General features: G+C 38.8%; 1 protein-coding gene across 3 annotated transcripts in view; it reads right to left on the bottom strand.

Moving 5' to 3' along the window:
* Positions 1–16,203, bottom strand: part of LOC134354903 (terminal uridylyltransferase 4-like) — a 72,344-nt gene extending 56,141 nt beyond the window's left edge. The window contains exons 1-3 of one of the 3 annotated variants that reach the window (XM_063064362.1): positions 16,101–16,199; positions 4,070–4,219; positions 1,605–2,323 (exon numbers count right to left, since the gene is read on the bottom strand). In XM_063064362.1, coding sequence (XP_062920432.1) covers positions 1,605–2,226 — 622 coding nt within the window. In that variant the 5' untranslated portion in view covers positions 2,227–2,323; positions 4,070–4,219; positions 16,101–16,199. Of the gene's footprint in view, positions 1–1,604; positions 2,324–4,069; positions 4,220–16,100 lie in introns of all 3 variants that reach the window. The other 2 variants (XM_063064363.1, XM_063064364.1) reach the window with 2 other exon arrangements.
* Positions 16,204–21,800: the final 5,597 nt, after the last annotated feature.

A 21,800-nucleotide genomic window follows, 5' to 3' on the forward strand; every position in this document is an offset into this window, starting at 1 on the left:
TGGGCACGAACAGTTCTCAAGAACTTCTGAACCACATTATATAGCTTTTGATTACATTATGCTCTCAGCCACATCCACAATCCAGCAGAAAGGCAGAAAAGGCACAAATGATTTGAATGCCCTACTCTAGCTCCAGTGAGAGCGAAATCTTGAAACTAAAGTAAATCCAGCTCAAAACCTCTAGGTACAATACTTAGTGAAAAATGCTTCTGTTGCACTAATGTTTTCATTAAGTCACAACTTTTCAAAGTCTGAATCAAAGCTATAAGAATTAAACATTGATAAATCTCAATCTGCTTGAATACTTCAAATGTCTAATGTCAGAACTGATTTTGGTATTAGTCAAGTAAGAATTCAGAGCTAAGTAGACTCAGTTCTTATTAGTATTTGGATGGCAGACTGCCTAGGAGTACAAGGGGCATTTAAACAAGATTCTGATCAATGAACATACATCAAAGTTGCTGGTGAACGCAGCAGGCCAAGCAGCATCTGTAGGAAGAGGTGCAGTCGACGTTTCAGGCCGAGACCCTTCGTCAGGACTAACTGAAGGAAGAGTGAGTAAGGGATTTGAAAGTTGGAGGGGGAGGGGGAGATGCAAAATGATAGGAGAAGACAGGAGGGGGAGGGATAGAGCCGAGAGCTGGACAGGTGATAGGCAAAAGGGGATACGAGAGGATCATGGGACAGGAGGTCCGGGAAGTAAGACAGGGGGGGGGGGTGACCCAGAGGATGGGCAAGAGGTATATTCAGAGGGACAGAGGGAGAAAAAGGAGAGTGAGAGAAAGAATGTGTGCATATAAATGAGTAACAGATGGGGTACGAGGGGGAGGTGGGGCCTTAGCGGAAGTTAGAGAAGTCGATGTTCATGCCATCAGGTTGGAGGCTACCCAGACGGAATATAAGGTGTTGTTCCTCCAACCTGAGTGTGGCTTCATCTTTACAGTAGAGGAGGCCATGGATAGACATGTCAGAATGGGAATGGGATGTGGAATTAAAATGTGTGGCCACTGGGAGATCCTGCTGTCTCTGGCGGACAGAGCGTAGATGTTCAGCAAAGCGGTCTCCCAGTCCGCGTCGGGTCTCGCCAATATATAAAAGGCCACATCGGGAGCACCGGACGCAGTATATCACCCCAGTCGACTCACAGGTGAAGTGATGCCTCACCTGGCAGGACTGTTTGGGGCCCTGAATGGTGGTAAGGGAGGAAGTGTAAGGGCATGTGTAGCACTTGTTCCGCTTACACGGATAAGTGCCAGGAGGGAGATCAGTGGGGATCAATGAACTCAGTTTCAGTCTAAGGTCATTATACATTGTTATTGTCAAAAGCAGTATTGCAAATGAGCAATGAGATTATTTGTTCGGTGAAATTGATACTTCCACCCATCCGTTAATACCATAAAGTATTTTTTCCAGGTAGAAGTTGTCAAGAGTGAACTACTGTGATCTGCCTAAAATGATAGGAATATTTTCACATTTCACACCTAGGTTTCACATTAATCATTTTCATTACAACATTAATCAGCAAGATAATTGATGTCATTTAAATGTTTTTCAAGAGTGCATGAATAACAGTTCTTAAATGAAATATAACTGTAAGACCTTACCGACCACATCTGCTTTCTTTTCCGCTTCTTTTAGATCCCGCTTGGCTTTCCCAAGCAAAGCATAATTTTCACCATTTGATTGTATAGATGGCTTGCTTGCCTGTGCCATACATTCCATTTTCATCTCTTCCTTTGGTTTCACAGGTAAGCATTCTTTTTCGTTAACAGTCTTTGCACCACTGCTGCAGTGAGAGTTCATAAATTTCCCAGCAGACTGCTGCTGTGACTTGACGTGCTTCTGTTTCACCTTTTCAACAGATGCCATCCCACTAGATGTCCAGTTTCCTTGGTAGTGGTCATGTGTACTCCGTATTCCTGAATTTCTTGAGCTAGTCATACAGTTTGCTACGTCTTGTTTGCTGCCCTTGCTTGGTTTCACATCTGAGCTTTTATCGATGTTCTTTCTGTCTATTTGTTCCCCATTCCATTTTGACTTTTTGTTATTCCAGTTTGAAACAGTTTTTCCACTATCCTGAGAATTGCCCTCGGTTAGATTTCTGGAAGGTTTCTGTTCAATATCATTTTGAACAGTAACTTTCATGTCCTTACCTTCACCATGGACAACGCGAACTGATTTACCAGATTTGTGTACTTCACCTTTTCCATTTTTAGTTTCTTCCATTGTTGTAATTCAAAGTCTTTTCTTTTTAAAAATTAAAATCTCTTAGTCATTTACAGAATGATGCAAAACAACAAAGAACAAAGTTTTTCCTGAATTCCTGTCAAAAACAAATAATCATAATTATTAAGGATTATATTAGCAATGAATATTTGTATTCCTTTTCCAATGAATATGTTCAGAAATGTGTAAATTGCATTAATAATGAAGCTGGGCTGCTACTTCATAACATACAACAAGCTACTGGCAGTGGAATGGCTCTGTCCAGCCAAATCAAAAATCACAAAATGAGACCAATAAAAATAGTTTACACAAAGTATAACTCCTTTATCCAAACCACTCATTTAACAAGGGAATGACAGGTAATACTGTAATCTCAATAATGACTAAATGACAATTGAGTATCAATCCCATAATTTTTAAAAAATATTATTTTGAAAAATCTTTATCAAGCAGCCATAAATCCAATAAGCAATCTTTAAATAATATTCCAAAATAAGGCCTTATTGTCAAATTTTTATCTGAAGGCCAATCTTTATTGTATAAGGAGTACAAAAATTACACCTCTGCTGAACTGGTTCTACACTGACATCAATTGAGACAGTAGGGTGCAAGGCACATTTATATGTAATAGCCTATTTTTCTTGTTAAAACCACTGCTGGTAAAAAAATACTATTGTTCAGCACTACTAACAAGTATTTAAGGAAATGAAAACACAAGTTTAAATAATGCAGAAATTAAAATGCTATATTCAGCTGGTTAGGTAGTATCCAAGTAGAAAGGCTATTGTCAAATCATATTAATGACTTTTCAAGAAAACATTTCTGACCTACTTCACGGCATTTCCTATTTTTATTGCAAGTTTTAAACATCTACAATATATTGCTTCTATAAACAATATTGCGATGATGAACATTTAGGGTTCAAGGAAAGAAGTACAGTATTTGTGTAGATAATTGCTGAACCATGACTTCTTAATCTGAGCCATATTATATACAGTTTCCTAACAGGACAGGAGGAAATAAAATCAGAGAAAGGATTGCTTCTGTTCTTAATTGCTGGCCAATAAATTAGCCGATATGGGAAAATGTTGGGAGTAGTCACTCGTGCCCACCTTGTAAAAATTGCTGATGTGTACTCCTGCAGAAAAATACTAGGGAAAGAACCCAAAGATAGTATGAATGAAAATATTATGAAACACTAACTAGATTTGTGAGGTGGCACTGTAGCTTAGTGGTTGTGGTTAGCACAATGCTTCACAGTACCAGTGCCCAGGGCTCAATTCCCGCCGCTGCCTGTTAGGAGTTTGTATGTTCACCTCGTGACCATGTGGGCTTCCTTCAGGTGCTCCAGTTTCTTTCCATAGTCGAAAGACCAATCATTTGATAGGTTAATTGGTCATTATAAACTATCCTGTGATTAAGCTCAGATTAAATCAGGGAATTGCTGGGTGGCGCGGCTCAAGGGCCAGAAGGGCCTATTCTGTGTTGTATCTCAATAAAATTATTCAATTTGCAAGTGGAAGAGTTGTCAAAATATAGTTCTATCTCATCAATTCAAATAAATTTACTTCAAATTGATAGATGTTAAACAGTAATATTACTGAATGATAAATGATCTAAAGGAGATTTTGTAAGTGATCTGGTTTGATATTTAAGTAGTAACAAAGAGGTACTTCTGGAAACTATTCTTTCAGTGTAATCGTGTCCTGAGCACAAGGAGATCAAAAGCTGGTATGTTTTGCATGGGATCAACTATCTTGATTTTACATATGCTAAAATATGTCACACAAACAGAGATTATAATAAAGCAGACAAAATTTAACAATAATAGAATAAAACCTACCAGTTTCCCTAAATCTGATTCCGATACATTTGATGCAGCCAACTTTTTATACTGCAGCTCCTCCCAGCAACTGTTCTGGGCTCAAGGACAGTAAAATAATTCATCGTGATTACACAACCACTGGGCCACACAGACATGAACCTGCCACCACTAGAATAAAATGGAGAGAGATGTCTAATATAAATAACATAACCACTTTCTATTTTTAAAAGTAAATAATTTTGTAATTCTGTAATTATTGTTGAGTTATGCTTCATTAAGACGCTGAATTCATGTCTGACACGGTTGCCAGTGCTTCCAGATGATAGTCCACTGTCAGGGTTTCCTCAACCACTGATATAGCAGGTACTATACTGAACTTTCAATCTCTGATACTGAAGCATTTTCACTTCTAAAATTTTCATCATTTATAAAAGTACATGAGTACACACCAACCCATTCTTGAAAAACCCAAGTGGCAGGTACTTACATCACATGACACTTAAAAATAAATGATAGATTCAGACAAAAACAATTTCTTAGTATGCAGTTCACCCTTAATAAATGGAACACCACAGCTCAGATAGTCTTGACAGTGTGTGATTCTGAATTCACTTTCTAGCCATAAACCTGCATCCATAAAGTGTTCGAACATGAGTGCAATACATCATTTAATTTACATTTCTAAAATTTATCTCTCAAATAATTTCACTCAAATCTTCAAATAATTGTTGCATGTCTCACATATTGGCGAACTTCTCCAGAATTAAATGGTACTCAGATTGTGTGATTTTGTGTGTGTGTGTGTGTGTGTGTGTATAAAAGCACACCAAATCTAAAATTCTGTATTGATGAGCATCTTGTCAGAAAGAAACAATATAAAATAAGCAATGTAATAACAAATGCTTCTGATTATTCAGTAGACCATTAGAGAATAAATAGGTGCTTGTAGAGGACAAAGCTGAGGGTGATAGAAAGATGGTAAATATACTACTTCCTCATGGTAATCACAAGCACTCATTCAAAATTCGAAACCACTAAAAACGAAGTTGAATTCTGAGACAAGATAAAGTAACCCATGCTGTTCCTTTGTTTAAGAACGGCAATAGGGGTAATCCACAGAATTATAGTTTTATCATCCTCACCATCAGTAGTAGGGATGTTTTTGGAGAGATCTCTTAAATTTACTCATATTTGGAAAAGTAGTCAACATGGTTTTGTTTAAAAACGCAAACAACAGGAACTCTGCAGATGCTGGAAATTCAAGCAACACACATCAAAGTTGCTGGTGAACGCAGCAGGCCAGGCAGCATCTCTAGGAAGAGGTACAGTCGACGTCAGGACGAAGGGTCTCGGCCTGAAACGTCGACTGTACCTCTTCCTAGAGATGCTGCCTGGCCTGCTGCGTTCACCAGCAACTTTGATGTGTGTAACATGGTTTTGTGTAGGTAGGACAGGACATAAATTACAAACATGATGAGTTTTTTTTAAAAAAGGTGACCAAGATTTTATTGTATTTAGTGACAGAGCATGAAATACACCCTACTTGCTCCTTTGAGCAGTGCCGCCCAGCAACCCACCTAGTCGAATCACAGGACAATTTAAAATGCCAGAATGAACTACTAAACATTGTGTCTTTGGGCTGTAGGAGAAAAATGGAGTACCTGGAGGAAACACATGCACACACAGGAAGGAACATACAAACTTGCTTACAAAGGACGCTGGAATGGAACTCCGAACTCCAATACCTCAAGCTGCAATAGTGTCGTGCGAACCACTGTGCTGTCATGGCAAGTAATAAGGATAGGGGAGTGGATGCTGTTAAGGTTGGCAAAGGATACAGCAGGATACAGGCACTCACTATGTACTATTGGTTTGTCAAATACATGATGAGCCCTCTATTATCAGAAAAATTGTACAAGTAATATATGTTGTAACCAAAACAATCTTCTACCAGGAATTTCAGAAAGAGAAACTGGCTGAAGGGTAGAATTTAACTGAAAAGTTATTCTGGATAAAAGTAGTATGTCTGACTAAAGCTCAGAACTTGATTTTTTAAAAAATATATCTACTTCCTGGATCAATATGTCTTTTCAGCCCAACAAGAAAAGCAGCCTCATTCAAATTAGTCTTGGGAAACAAAATGATCCAACTAACACTTCCAAAAGAATAGCTGAAAAGTTCAAAGTACGAACAGAAAAGATTAATGATAAGTGAAAGAGGGCGGTGAACTTGAAAGAAATAAACAAATGAAGCAAAATGACAAAAGTAACTGGATAAAAAGCTTGGCAAACAGACCTGTGGATGAGGGATACCCAAAGCATGAGACGTTTGACTAGAAAATATACACTGCTCCAACATGAAATTTTTCATGCAAAGAACAGAGTTCAATTAATTAGCAAAAAAAAAGATTAAATGAAATCTCAAGGGAGTTTATGAAAAATAAGATTAATAAATAGGAAAGGAATGTATGAAAATGAGGTACATCAGGACAGCTCCCATACTTTCTTGAAGTATGGCTAAAGGACTTCTTACATTCATACAAAAGAGTGGATTTAATATACCATCTGAGAAACACACTTCAAAATTGCAACATCTCCTCAGCAATGCATTGGAAAATTAGCTTACATTTTAGTACTCAGGGTTCTAGAGCGGGACTTAAACAAGTCAGAACCTAGAGGCAAGAATGCTACTAATTAAACCAAAACTAATACTTACAAATGAATACAGTAGTGAAGTGAGAATGAAATATACTATAAAAGGTTTATGAAATCTTGAAAAAAATAACAAAACACAAAATGGATATGTCATTGTCTATTATAACATAGATATTCAGCTGCAAAGGAAGTTAAGATGATGTTATATAGTCCCTAGCCATAACTTCTCAATTTATGAATATGCTGAATTATTCTGCTCGACTGGACAGCAAAAAATCCCTCTTTTTCAAGAAGGATGAAACAGGTTTTTCTCATTGTAAACAAACACTTAGAATCGATAATGAGAGATAAAATTTATAAATACATTAATCAATCAAGAATTGGCAATGTGACTTTGTTGAAAGTGACTGACTGCAGAAAAAGGCATTGCATTTGTTTTCTTTTGTCTTCTACTTTACAGTGTGAAGGGAAGATACAATTCACTGTGCACTTCAATCGTTCCATCCATCCTGGTTTTTGGGTTGGTTGCTGCACAGTAAGTTTATTATCCTAACACTGGGAAGCTTCAATATTCTGACTCTTCAGGAACCCCAAAAGTTCAGCATCGAGCACACTGGGTGCTGACTCCTGTACTGTCTCTGATACACTGTGGTGCTGGTTCCAATGAACCTTCTGACATCCCAAAGCTCCCTTTAAAATTACTGGAACTCCAGATCCCAAGACCCACCTGGCTCTGTTACGCAGTACTCTCCTGAAACTCAGCTGGTTCTATTTCTCATGGTCCATAACATTTCCCAGTATTTTTTCCCAGATTCACTGGAAAATTCATTGTTCTATTGCATAAACATTGAAGGAAAATGTGTTTTAATTAAACTTTTTGTGAGCATTAATAGGAACAACACAAATACTCCAGAATCTCTGCTGATCTGCACTACTGGAGCACTGAAAATCTGCACCACTGTTGTAGGCCAAGTCAAGGGTGGTGTCAAGTCAACATACAAGATGGAGACTGAAAATCTGGCTGAGTGGTGCCACAACAACAACAACTTCTCAGTCAATATCAGCAAGACCAAGAAGCTGACTGTTGATATCAGGAGGAAACTAGAGGACAATGAGCCAGTCCTGATCAGAGGTGGAAAGGGTCAGCAACTTTAAATTCTTCGGTGTTTTACTTTCAGAGGATATGTCCTAGGCCCAGCACGCAAATGCTATTATGAAGAAAGCAGGACAATACCTCTACTTCCTTAGGAGTTGGCAAAAATTCGGCAGGATATCTAAAACTCTGACAAACTTCTATGGATGTATTTTAAAGTCTGTCATGAGCCTTGTGGCCGGTGCTTATGCTGGTTTCTGTGGCGTGAAGTGACTGAGAGTACGAGACTTCCCCCCCCCCCGCCCCTCCCATGGATAGGACGCCAGTCTATCACGAGGTTAACCCCCGCACTTGGCCATGCGCCACACTCTATGGGTGTGTGGTTGAGAGTATATTGACTAACTGCATCACAGCCTGGTATGAAAACACCAATGCCCTTGAATAGAAAATCCTACAAAAAGTAGTGGATACGGCCCAGTCCATTGGGGGTAAAGCCCTCCCCACCATCTATCCAGAGCGTTTTTGCAGGAAAGCAGCATCCATCATAAAGCATCCCTACCACCCAGGACATACTCTCTTTTAGCTGCTGCTTTCAGGAAAGTGGTATAGGAGCCTCAGGACTGACACCACCAGGTTCAGAAACAGTTAATACCCCTCAACCATCAGGCTCTTGAAGCAATGGGGATAATTTCACTTGCCCCATTACTGAAATGTTCCCACAACCTATAGACTCACTTTCAAGGACTCTTCATCTCATGTTTTCAATATTTCTTGCTTATTAATTTATTGCTGGTGTTGTTATTACTATTTATTATTATTTCTTTCTTTTTTGTATTTGCACAGTTTGTCATTTGCACATTGGTTGTGTGCCCTGTTGGTGCAGATTTTCATTGATTCTATTATAGTTATTGGATTTCAAGAAGATGAATCTCAGGGTTGTATATAGTAACATATATTTACTTTGATAATAAATTTACTTTGAACTTTGGCCTGGCACCGAAGTCCTGAGCAGGCCGGACTGAAGTTTTACTGCACTGTTGTCTCACCACCTTCTGCATGGATCACCCTGAGTACACACACTCCATCTTCAACAACTCGTCAATGTAGTTAATGCAGTAAAGGTAGTTTATATATATTTTCTAAAGATGTCACAGAGAGGCTGTAGAAGATTGAGATATGTTGCAGAAGAGGAAATAACATTACTTATTGGTGACATACAAGAATGCAGATGCTGGAATCTGAACACACAAAATGCTGGAGGAACTCAGTAAGTTGGGCAGTATCTGTAGAGTTTCAGTCAAGACCATTCGTCTGGACTGAAAGAGGGGAGAAACAGTATAATAAAGTGAAAGGAAGGGGTGGAGTAAAAGCTAGCAGGTGACACGTGGATGTAGGTGAGGAGACTGATCAGATTAGGGTGGGAGAGAGTGGGAATGATGTCAGAAGCTGTGAGGTGATAGGTGGAAATGACAATGACTGAGACTCAAACATGTTAACTGCAAATTATATAAATAATTACTGTAAATATGGTTCTAACTGAAGAATTGGAAGTATGGTATCTCATGGGTTGAGGAGCATGGTAGCATAGTGGCTAGCATTAACACTTCACAGTGCCAGCAATCAGGGCTCAATACCTGCCACTGCCTTTAAAGTGTACATACGTTCTCCCTGTGAGTGTGTGGGTTTCTTCTGGGTACTTTAGTGTCCTCCCACATTCCAATGACGCAAGGGTTAGTAAAAGTTATTAAGTTGTAGGCATGCAATGTTGGCACCAGAACCATGGTGACACTTGCAGGCTGCCCCAGCACAACCTCGGACATCGCTGGTCATTGACGCAAACATCTAATTTCACTGTATGCTTTGATGTACAGTACATGTGACAAATAAAGCTAATCTAATCTCTATAATATGCAAAAAAGGCACATGTTCAATCATGTTAACAGAATGTCATTACCAGAATGCACCTCACTTGATTGCTTCTGAGAATGTTCATTCTGAAACGTGTTTGGTACTTGAGCTACCTTGCCTTGGTTTGGTTTGAAAGTAGTTCAAGGGAACCAAAAAAGAAAGAATCTTAATTATCAGTCCAAATGGACAGGAATGATTTGATTATCATCGTCTTCTGGGCCTCCTTTATTCTAATGAGTTAGTAAATGAAAAGTCAAAAGAATCAGTTAAGGCCGTCTTTTCTTGAGTATCTCTAAAGAATCTGGCTATTATTGGACAAATGATTGCAGGACAACAGTTTCATGAAATCTAATCAGCAATTTTACTACTATTTGTTGAGGAAGAGGAGATGAATGATAACAATGGGAAAAGAATGCTGTACATCTTAGCTAACACCAAATGTATTGTTCCATATAATTTTAAAAATAGCAGGTTTCTGTGCAATTAGTGAGACTAAACAGAGCACAAAATTTCACAAGTTTAGCAACAGATTCCAAGAACATAATATGGGTGCATGTATTTGATTTACAGGCAGTACAACAAATATATTTCTCAGGAAGAAAAGGGCTGTCCTAAGTGAAGACTGAATATTTCTTAGTTTCAAAGAATATTGACCTTACTGAAAATTCTTAGATATTGTAATAGGTGCTGAGTGGCTCTTTTCTCTAGTTGGAGAACTTTCTGCTTTGGGTTATGATCTCAGGGCAAACGTTAGCCTTTTAAGATTAAGTTTAGCTCCTTCACTCAAAAGTTTTTGAATCTTTGGAAGTCTCTGCCACAGACAGAGATGGATCATCAGTGAATGAATTTATTTCAAACTGTGATCAATAGACATTGATATTAAGAGAATCAAAAGATATCGGGGTGGGTCAGGAAATTGGAGTTGATGTGGAAGTTCAGCTATGATCTGAATGAATGCAGGGCATGGCTGACAGACCATATGGATTACTCCAGTTACTTCTTCTTAGTATTTGGTTTCCCCAAACCGAGTCAGAACATGTTATTTTGAGTTTTGACTTTCTCAGCAGTTTGAATAATTGCATAAATTTCCGATTGCAAGTTGATAAAGTTCAAGCAAACAGGTGACCATATCAACAAAGTAATAATTTATGATAATGGATCATAAATTGCACCAAGGTTTTGTATTTATATGAAATAAAACATTCTTTAAATACTTGGCCATTGTAATATTTAAATATCAGAAGTTAATGCAGAACGTACTTTGGTCTTAAATAGTAAAATGGACTTGGGAATGTTAAACACTCCCTTTCTTCATATCAGCAGCACTGGTTTTATTGCTACATTAACAGTGATGACCAAAGCACTGGCTTTAAATATTGGATGCCTCCACTGGAGGCTTGTGCAAACATGTCCTGTTTTATCTATCAGACATGAGTTAGGATCTTAGACTGTAAGACATTGGAGCAGAATTAGGCTATTCACCCATTGCGTCTGCTCCGTCATTCCATCATGGCTTACTTATTATCCTTTTTAACCCACTTCTCCTGCCTTCTTCCTGTAACCTGGCTAAACCAGAACCTATCAACCTCTGTTTTAAATATACCCAATGACTTGGGTTTCAAAGATACTAGTGGCAATGAATTCCATAGATTCACCACCCTGTGGCAAAAGAAATTCCTCCTTATCTCTGTTCTAAATGGACATCCCTTTATTCTGAGGCTGTGCCTGCTGGTCCTAGACTCCCCCACTATAGGAAACATCCTCTCCACATTAACCATCTTGGATAGAAGTTCAGAACATAAGTCTTAGACAGCTGAAGGCAGAGTCTTCACCAATGGTGTCATTAAATAAGGAGATATACAGAAGACCAGAACTGAAAGGCCTAGATATTGCAGCATCTAATTAAGAATGCATGAGTTCAAGGAAAGATCAGAAAACTCTATTTTAAAACTCTTGGCTTGAACTGTTAAAACCATATTTAGGAAGGAGTGACATATAAACAGGATTCAATGGAAGTTGGGCCCTAAACAATGTTTTGGATGACTTTAAATTTATAGAAGGTAGAACAAGTGAGGCCAGACAGAGGTAATTAAATTTGGTGGTGACAAAGGAAACAAAAGCAAGGCTGGGGACAGGCAACGTTACAAAGGTAGACTATGTAATCTTACATATGACAGTCATAAAGCACAAATCTCAATTCAGTTTTAAATAGGACAGCAGTGTTGCCAACAGTTTGGTTCACTTTCCAAAGAGAGGGATGGAAATCAGCAGCTATAGAACATGGCATATGCCAGGGATTCAAGGTGATATATTTAATTTTCCCAATACTTAATTGAAAGGAATTATGCTCATCAATAATGGATTTTTAAACAATCTTAAAACTTGCACTAGACTGTTCAGACATATATTTTGAAAATGGCATTTCTTAAGACAAGTTTTTAAAAGTTATGGAAATGAATATGGAAACACTATAATGGAAATACAGCTGCAGGAAAAAGTTTGTGAACCCTCTGCAATTACCTGGTTTCCTGCATTAATTACTCATAAAATGTGGTCTGATCTTCATTTAAGTCACAATAATAGACAAACACAATCTTTAGTCATTCACAGTCCAGCCTAGAAAAAGTATGTGAACCAATGTATTTAATAACTGGTAGAACCTCCTGCAGCTGCTGATCGGACTTGCATGATGGCGAGAAGCAATTTTAGACCATTCCTCCATATAAAACTGTTTCAGTTCATCAACATTTCTGGGATACCTTGCACAAACAACCCTCCTCAGGTCATGCCACAGCATCTGAATTCAGTTAAGGTCTGGACTCTGACCTGGCCAATCCAAAACACAAATTTTCTTCTTTTTTAAACGAATCTGTTGTGATTTACTCTTGTGTTTTGTATAATTGTCTTGTAGCAGCATCCAAATGCTATCAAGTTTCAGGTGACAAACCGCTACCCCGACATTCTCCTGTAAAAAGTCTTGATACAATTTTGAACTCATTGTTCCCTCAACGATTGCAGCAGTCCAGGCCCTGAGACAGCAAAGCATTCCCAAACCATGATGCTCTTTCCACCATGCTTCACATTTGGGGTGAGGTTTTAGTGTTGGTGTGCAGTGCCCTTTTTCTTACAAACATAGTGGTGTGCATTTCTGCCATAAAGTTCAATTTTTGTCTCATTTGTCCACAGAACATTGTCCCAAAAGTATTGTGGAACATTCAGGTGGTCTTTTGCAAACTTGAATGTGCACAATTTTTTTAAAGAGAGCAGTGTTTTTTTTCCCATGGTGTCCTTCCATGAATATCATTCTTGTTCAGAGTTTTTCTTATAGTGGACACACAAACAGGGACTTTAGCAAGTTCCAGCAAAAGACCTGTTACCCCTGGGTTCTTTTTCACTTCCTTCAGCATTGTACATTGTGCTCTTGGTGTGATCTTTCCAGGATGCCCACTCCTAGGAAGATGAGCAACAGTACTGAATTTCCTCCATTTGTAGACAATTTCTCTTAAAGTGAACTGATGAACACTCCGGTCTTTAAGAAATGCTTTTGTAGCCTTTTCCAGCTTCATGCACCTCTGCAATTCCTCTTCTATGGTCCTCAGAAAGTTGTTTTGATCGAGGCATGGTTCACATAAGCAGATCTTTCTTGAGAAGAGCAGGCTCTGTCAGTAACCTGACTTTGTGTGTCTTTTTATAAGGCAGGGCACCTCCACAACCCACACCTCCAATTTCATCTCATTGACTGGAACACCTGACTCCAAATAGCTTTTGTAGATGGCATTACCTCAGAAATTCAATACTTTTTTTGAACCTAGACTGTGATTGTTTAAATAGTGTACTCAGTATTGATGAGAAGTGCAATTGTTTGTGTGTTATTAGTTTAGGCAAATTGTGTTTGTCCATTATAGTGACATAGGTGAACATCAGACCACATTTTATGAGTAATGTTGAAAACCAGGCGATTGCAAAGGGTTCGCAAACTTTTTCTTGCAACTCTACTATATCTTTTGTTTGAAATTCAGTATCAACAAAGATTATTGAGATTCTTAAAAGTTCTAAGAGGATTATAAAAACTAATGTGGGTGCTTTAAGGGAAAACTTATCAAACATTGTATGATGGAACACTATTAATAATGTCAAGAATTTGAGACAAATGGAATTAGTTTAAAGTTGTCCTAACATGAGGTTCAAAATTACACTGGGGGCTAAATGGCTTCGTTATTGGTCTCAAATATTATTGTAGAATAGCTAAGTCAGTCAATATTTAGAACTTACTTTCCTTAACTGTATTGTCCATTTACTCCTCCATGTGAAGGGGCAGTTTTCAGAATTTCAGTCTAATAATCATGCTCTCTTCTTGCTGCTGCCATCAGAAAGGAGGCACAGGAATAGTTATTACCCCCCAACCATTAGGCTCCTAAACTAGAGTGGATCACTTCATTCATCCAAACATGAACTGATTCACTTTCAAGGACTCTATATAACTAATGTTCTCAATATTTATTTATTTTTCTCTCTTTTTATGTATTTTTTGTATTTATGTATTTTAATAATAAATTTACTTTGAACTTTGATCATTCAGATATGAGCCTTGACAATATACAAGGGTTTTCAACCAGAAAGTAAATCAAAATATTAAAGAACAAATACAGTATTCATGTGTAACAAATTATGGTTTGAAAGAAAAAATGATTAATGTTGGATATGCTGATTCCTAGATTGTTTATATAAGATTACACAATACCAGTTCAATGCTTACACCAGCTTTCACATGGTGTATATTTCCAAGCATGTCAGAGGTGTATTGCGTGCTCATACTTGGTATAAATCATAAAATTATTAAAAATACACAAATACTATCATTACTCATTTTTGACATACTTAAATGACTTGCCTTCTCTTCCTGGCATTACTATTTTGCAGGCATACAAAAGCTACAAAGCTTCAAAATTTTCCAGATAGATATCCAACATACAGAATATTACCTTTTTCTTTGGCATTTTAAAAGGAGCAAAGATCAGTTGTACAAGTAAACAAAGCAAAATTACAACATAGTGTAATACTGTAGTGGAAAGTTGATTATTTTATGATTAGGGCAATAATAAAAATAGACTGTCATATTAAGGGAGACAAAGAATAGTCAAACTAATTTTCCACAATAAATTATAAAATGGAATATTTTATGTTGTTACATATTTTTGACAGTTCTTCATTTTAAGATTTAATCAAATACTAAATGTGGTATTAAATATATACAAGAGGTCATTACAAATTACACTATTTAAAGAATGGAATAGCATTCATCTATCGAGAGACTGTCAAATTAGACATTATTTTGTTTTTTTTAAGCAAAACACTGATAACTACATTGGCAAACAATTCTTCCCACCGTCAAGACGCACACACACACACAAACTCTACCATCAAGCAATACCAAAGACGCACACTTTTCATTATCGTTTTTCTTTTCAAAATGCCTCACATAGCTTGCAAAACGCTTGTATTATGCCATTTGCTGAGTGTGTGCTTGTGAGTGTTTTAATCTCATCTTAATGATACTGATAAAAACTGGAAAAATAATATGTGATTACGCGAAGGAAAATGAAGATTTGTCAAAGAACTATATTAAGGTAGGCCAAATTAGTCTGCAACTATTATTCCGGAGTTCCATTTAATTGCAGTTGTGTGTGGGATAAAAAGTTGAAATACATGGATAGGTTGTTTCTAACAGCCAAAAATACCCAATCTGTAAATACTAACACCACCAGATAACACCCAAACTAAACGAAACGAAAGCAAAACTCATTTTATTGAAGATATGGCATTAATAAAAGCATTCATTTTAAACGGGTTCATTTTGATAAATCTAATTCAAATGTTATTTCACAATCCCCGTCCTTTTTAATAAATAACGTTCAACTTAAATGCATCAAATACAAATGATTTTGTCAATGACATGTACAAACAAAATATCGACAGGGATCCCTTAAAGGCAACGTGCCCGAAAAAATACAATTACCCCCCATCCACGTAAACATTGCAACTGAACGTTAGTAATATTGTTTATCGTGTGAATTACGGTCAGGAATACCTTCTGGCTGAATTATAATCTCAGGGCCGTCAACACTTGTGACTCACGCGGTGGGTGTGAGATACTCAAATGGGAAATAAACGTCTGGGTCACCTCTGGAGACTGTTCCTAAAATGCGATCAAATACCGAGCGTGGCCGGTACCCTCCCTCCAGCGCTTTAAACCTGTCATTGGCCTAAACAAAATGACCGAAAGGGAAACCCAACAGCCCTGTTTGCGAATCGCGCTCAAGACCTCTCCGATTATCATCAGTTCACATTTTTTAAATTTTAAATATACCTCCCGGCCCAGGCCTCGGATTCTTACCGGCAAGATCGGCCAGCACTCCACAGCACATCCCACCATCTATTTAATCGGATGAAAGCTCCCGACCACCAGCAGGCCGTTCACAAAACAAACCCAAAGCACGCAAACGCGTTGACACCTTCCGGTGGCGTCACAGATACAAATTCTCCGCCACTGCACAGAAAACTACAAGTTCCGAGAGCCATCGCGTCTGCTTGCAGCCTCCGAGCGCGGAGAGTGGCGGCGGCGGCAGCGACGACAATCGAGCTGCGAGGGTTTCCGGGATTCCAGCGAAGGCTCCGTTGCCCTGGGAACACAATGAGTATCACCACCAACTTCAAATATTCTTCGACTGTTTAAAACTCACTCGTAAGGTTTAAACAGATAGCACTTTCGTGAGGCATTACATCTGGCTGAATTCCTGTTGTGGAGTTCTACCCCAGCAGGTGATTAGAATTTTAGCTTGTGTTTACGTAAATCAAATCCTTCAAGATTTCCCAACCAGCTTACAACCTGTTTGAAAAGTTCAGCACTGGAATGTGGCTTGTCTATCAGAATCAGGTTTATTGTCACCGGCGTGTGACATGGAATTCGTGAATTTAGCGGCAGCAGTTCAATGCAATACATAATCTAGCAGAGAAAAAAAATAATATAAAATAAAACCAATAATAATCAATTACGTATTACAGATTTTTAAAACCTGCAAAAACAAAAATACTGTATATTAAAAAAAGTGAGGTAGTGTCCAAAGCTTCAATGTCCATTTAGTAATCAGATGGCAGAGGGGAAGAAGCTGTGCCTGAATCGTTCAGTGTATGCCTTCAGGCTTCTGTTTCTCCTCCCTGATGGTAGCAGTGAGAAAAGGGAGGTCCTTAATAATGGACGCTGCCCTTCTGAGACACCACTCCCTAAAAATGCCCTGGGTACTTTGTAAGCTAGTGCCCACGATGGAGCTGACTAGATTTACAATCTGCAGTTTCTTTCAGTCCTGTGCAGTAGCCCCTCCATACCAGACAGTGATGCAGCCTGTCAGAATACTCTCCACGCTACAACTATAGAAGTTTTTGAGTGTATTTGTTGACATGCCAAATCTCTTCAAACTCCTAATGAAGTATAGCTGCTGTCTTGCCTTCCTTATAACTACATCGATAGGTTGGGACAAGGTTAGATCCTCAGAGGTCTTGACACCCAGGAGCTTGAAACTGTTCACTCTCTCCACTTCTGATCCTTCTATGAGGATTGGTATGTGTTCCTTTGTCTTACCCTTCCTGGTCCACAATCAGCTCTTTCGTCTTACTGATGTTGAGTGCCAGGTTGTTGCTGCGGAACCACTCCACTAGTTGGGATATCTCACTCCTGTACACCCTCTCATCACCACCTGAGATTCTACCAACAATGGTTGTATCGTCAGCAAATTTATAGATGGTATTTGAGCTATGCCTAGCCACACAGTCATGGGTCTATGGAGAGTAGAGCAGTGGGCTAAGCACACACCCCTGAGGTGTGCCAGTGTTGATCATCAGCGAGGAGGATATGTTATCACCAATCCGCACAGATTGTGGTCTTTCAGTTAGGAAGTCGAGGATCCAATTGCAGAGGTAGGTACAGAGGCCCAGGTTCTGCAACTTCTCAATCAGGATTGTGGAGTGATGGTATTAAATGCTGAGCTATAGTCAATGAACAGCATTCTGACGTAGGTGTTTGTGTTGTCCGGGTGGTCTAAAGCTGTGTGGAGAACCATTGAGGTTGTGTCTGCCATTGACCTATTGTGGCAATAGGCAAAATGCAATGGGTCCAGGTCCTTGCTGAGGCAGGAGTTCAGTCTAGTCATGACCAACCTCTCAAAGCATTTCATCACTCTCAATGTGAGTGCTACCAGGCAATCATCATTAAGGCAGCCCACATTATTCTTCTTAGGCACTGGTATAATTGTTGCCTTTTTGAAGCAAGTGGGAACTTCTGCCCATAGTAGTGAGAGGTTAAAAATGTCCTTGAATACTCCCGCTAGTTGGTTGGCACAGATTTTCAAAGCCTTACCAGGTACTCCATTGGGACCTTCCACCTTGCGAGGGTTCACTCTCTTTAAAGTCAGCCTCTGAGATGGAGATCACAGGGTCATCAGGTGCAGCAGGGATCTTCACAGCTGTAATTGTGTTCTTCCTCTCAAAGCATGCATAGAAGGCGTTGAGTTCATCTGGTAGTGAAGCATCGCTGCCATTCATGCTATTGGTTTTTGCTTTGTAGGAAGTAATGTCTTGCAAACTGTGCCAGAGTTGCCGTGCATCTGATGTCACCTCCAACCTCGTTTGAAATTGCCCTTCACCCTTGAAATAGCCCTCCGCAGACCATACCTGGCCTAGGTTGCCAGACTTGAATGCCACAGATCTAGCCTTCAGCAAACGACGTACCTCCTGGTTCATCCACAGCTCTTGGTTTGGGAATGTACAGCAAGTCTTTGTGGGAACACACTCATCCACACAGGTTTTAATGAAGTCGGTAACAACTGCAGCATACTCATCCAGGTTTGAAGATGACTCCCTGAATACAGTAGAGTAAAGAAGCACATATAACTGTCTATTGGTGATCTCTGTCATTAAATGATCCGCATACCTAGATAATTGGAGAAGATGCATGTTCAAAGTACTCTTTTGTTCATAAAATAACATAAAATGTTGAAACTTTATGGAAGAACGAGAATAATCTGCCCAGTACAAATGCAGCTTAAATTTCTGCATTTAGTCAGTTGTCCAATTATTAGCCAATTGTCCAATTTGAGATACATTGTAGTTTTTGCCAGGCCAGAACATGTTGGTAAAATGTTGCAACATTGAAAAGGAGTGAGGGATTAAATTGTTCTTTTTTAATGTCTGTATTTTAGTGTTGTTTGCCCTGAGCTGAAAGAGTTAATTAAATTTGCCACTAATTTCCTGCTTTGTCTCTAATTCCCTAGCCTTTCTGACTCAAGACTGGATTCCAATCATGACTATTGATCATATTTCTTTCTGGAGGATGGCTGTAAAATATGACTCTGATATTCCCATTTACAGCTGACCCATCATCTGTTTGATTATTATTCTATTGATATTCCTTTCTTGCACTCATTTTTGTTAGTTGAAGTCTCTTCCAGTGGACCCAAATCAGACCTTCTCCTTAGTTCTTTCCTCCTTTCCCCCTATTTTCCCAGCCTCTGTACTTTCTTAAAACATTATTGTATCTCTAACCTTGCCAGTCCTACTGGAAGTCTTGAACTAAAACACGATTGCCTCTCCCGTGTAAATGTTGTTTGAGAATTTCTTACATTTTTCTTGAATATACTGGGTGAGTGAACTTACACAGTTTTCTGGGGTCATGAAATTCAAAGATTCACATGTCATTGGATGAAAAAAAATCTTTTTTCTGTGCTGAATGACTGAATCCTTATTTTGTTACTGTGACCGGAAAATGCTATATTGGTTTTCCAGACAAATCAGCATCTCTCTTCAAGTCCCATAAGAACTGAGTATATTTCACTGAATTTTCGTCTCATTCTGTCAATAGAGTACAGGTCTGGTCTGCTTATTCTCTTCTCATACTACAAATCCTCTGTTCTAGAAATTAATAGTTGCACCCTCTCTGCTGCAAGAATGGTCCTCTTTTGGTTGGGAAACCAGACATGTAAACGAGCTTCCAAGTGTAATTTCACCAGGATTTCATATGTAAGAAAAATCAAATTCTCTTGTAATAAAGGCCAATGCACTTTGTAACTACTTGCTGAATCTGCAAATTAACTCCCAGTGAATTATACAGAGGGATACTTGGGTCCCTCTGAATATTACTAATACACCATGTTATAAACACTCTGCCTTTCTTTTACCTACCAAAATGGATGACTTCTCATTTTCCCAAGTTATATTTCATCTTCCTTACCAATTCCCTTACCTTTCTATATTACCTATTAAATTTCTGCACATCCCCTTCCTTTAGATAGATACTTTATCGATCCCAAAGGAAATTACAGTGTCACAATAGCATTACAAGTTCACAGATATACAAATATCAGAAGAGAAGAATAAAAAAATAAGTTACCTCAAACAACTTCCCCGGCTATAAATAGGTTGACTCATTATAGTGCCTAATGGCTGAGGCTAAGCCTGACCTCATAGAAAGCTCTTTGGGGCAGTGCAGTTGTCTTAGTCTATTACTGAAAGTGCTCCTTTATTCAGCCAAGGTGGCATGCAGAGGGTGAGGAACATTATCCAGAATTGCCAGGATTTTCCATAGGGTCCTTTGTTCTACCACAGCCTCCAATGTGTCCAGTTTGACTCCTATGACAGAGCTACCCTTTCTAATCAGTTTATTGAGGCTGTTGGCATCACCCGTGTTGATGCCATTGCCCCAGCACACCATCACATAGAAGATTGTACTGGCAACAACAGACTAGCAGAACATGTGAAGGAGAAGCCTGCATACTCCAAAGAACCTCAGTTTCCTCAGGAAGTAGAGGCCATTTAGCTTTGAAAAATTAGAAAACCTGCATATGTTACACGCAAAACTGTCCTCCTAATTATTGATATGGATTATGAACAGCTGAGGTCCCATCACTGGCTTCTGTAGCACCTTCAGTATACAGCCACCCAACCCAAGACCTTAATTACAATTGAAATTCTCCACTTTCTTCTGTTTTGGTTATCCAGTAGTATGCTTTCTTCTCTTACCACTCTGTACAGCATTAAATATTGGGCATTAGGGCTACTAAAATACTAGATCCCCTTTAACTTTTGTCACTGAATATTTTGATGCCTCCCATTGAGCTTCTGTGTCACATGAATTCTTCTGCATTACATTCAAATGTCATCATTAATTTACTGTTTACTTACACAATGAGTTTAGCCTACTTTATATTTCTTTGGTTAGCCCTTCAAACGCAATGGTTGCTGGAAATCTGATTAACAGCAGGAAATACTGGAATGGCAGTGGGTTACATAGGAACTATGGCAAGGGAAATCGAATTAATGTTTCACCTCAATGACCTCCTATCATAACTGGAAATAGTTAAAGAATGAAAGTGCAGAAAAGCGGGAAAGTAATGGGGAGATTGCCAATGAAAAAACCTTTGATGGAGTAAAAGTAGGAAAGTTAAATAGCAAGTGCAAATGGTCTAAGGTGAGAAAAGTGATAATGAGGATTCAGCATAGTAGCGTAGGAGTATGTGGTTTCCAGTACAGGTTTTCCCCGACATCTGAAGGTAGAGCGTTCCTATGAAATGGTTCGTAAGCCGGAATGTCGTAAAACGAAGAAGCAATTACCATTAATTTATATGGGGAAAAATTGTTAGCGTTCGCAGACCCAAAAATAACCTACAAATCATGCCAAATAACACATAAAACCTAAAATAACAGTAACATATAGTAAAAGCAGGAATGATGTGATGAATACACAGCCTATATAAAGTAGAAATACTTTTCCACAATCATTACTGCACTGTTCTCCGTAGCAAAAAGCAATTGCGTCGCCTCTGATCTGGGCCGACATTTACATGCCGGGCGGCACCTAATTAGTTAGCTTGTTTATTTCGGCTTTTTTTCTTAAAGATGTGCTGGGTGCCTCCCGGCTACCACTGCATTCTTCGCGGATTGGTATCTGTCCGTGGTCCAGGGGTTTGGGGTGGTGGGACACTGGGGTGTCGTCTGTTTCCATCAGGGCAGGCAGGTCATCTTCTATAACTGCCTGCCTTGATGTCGA

Source organism: Mobula hypostoma, chromosome 12 (genome assembly GCF_963921235.1).
Source record: "Mobula hypostoma chromosome 12, sMobHyp1.1, whole genome shotgun sequence".
Classification (NCBI taxonomy): domain Eukaryota; kingdom Metazoa; phylum Chordata; class Chondrichthyes; order Myliobatiformes; family Myliobatidae; genus Mobula; species Mobula hypostoma.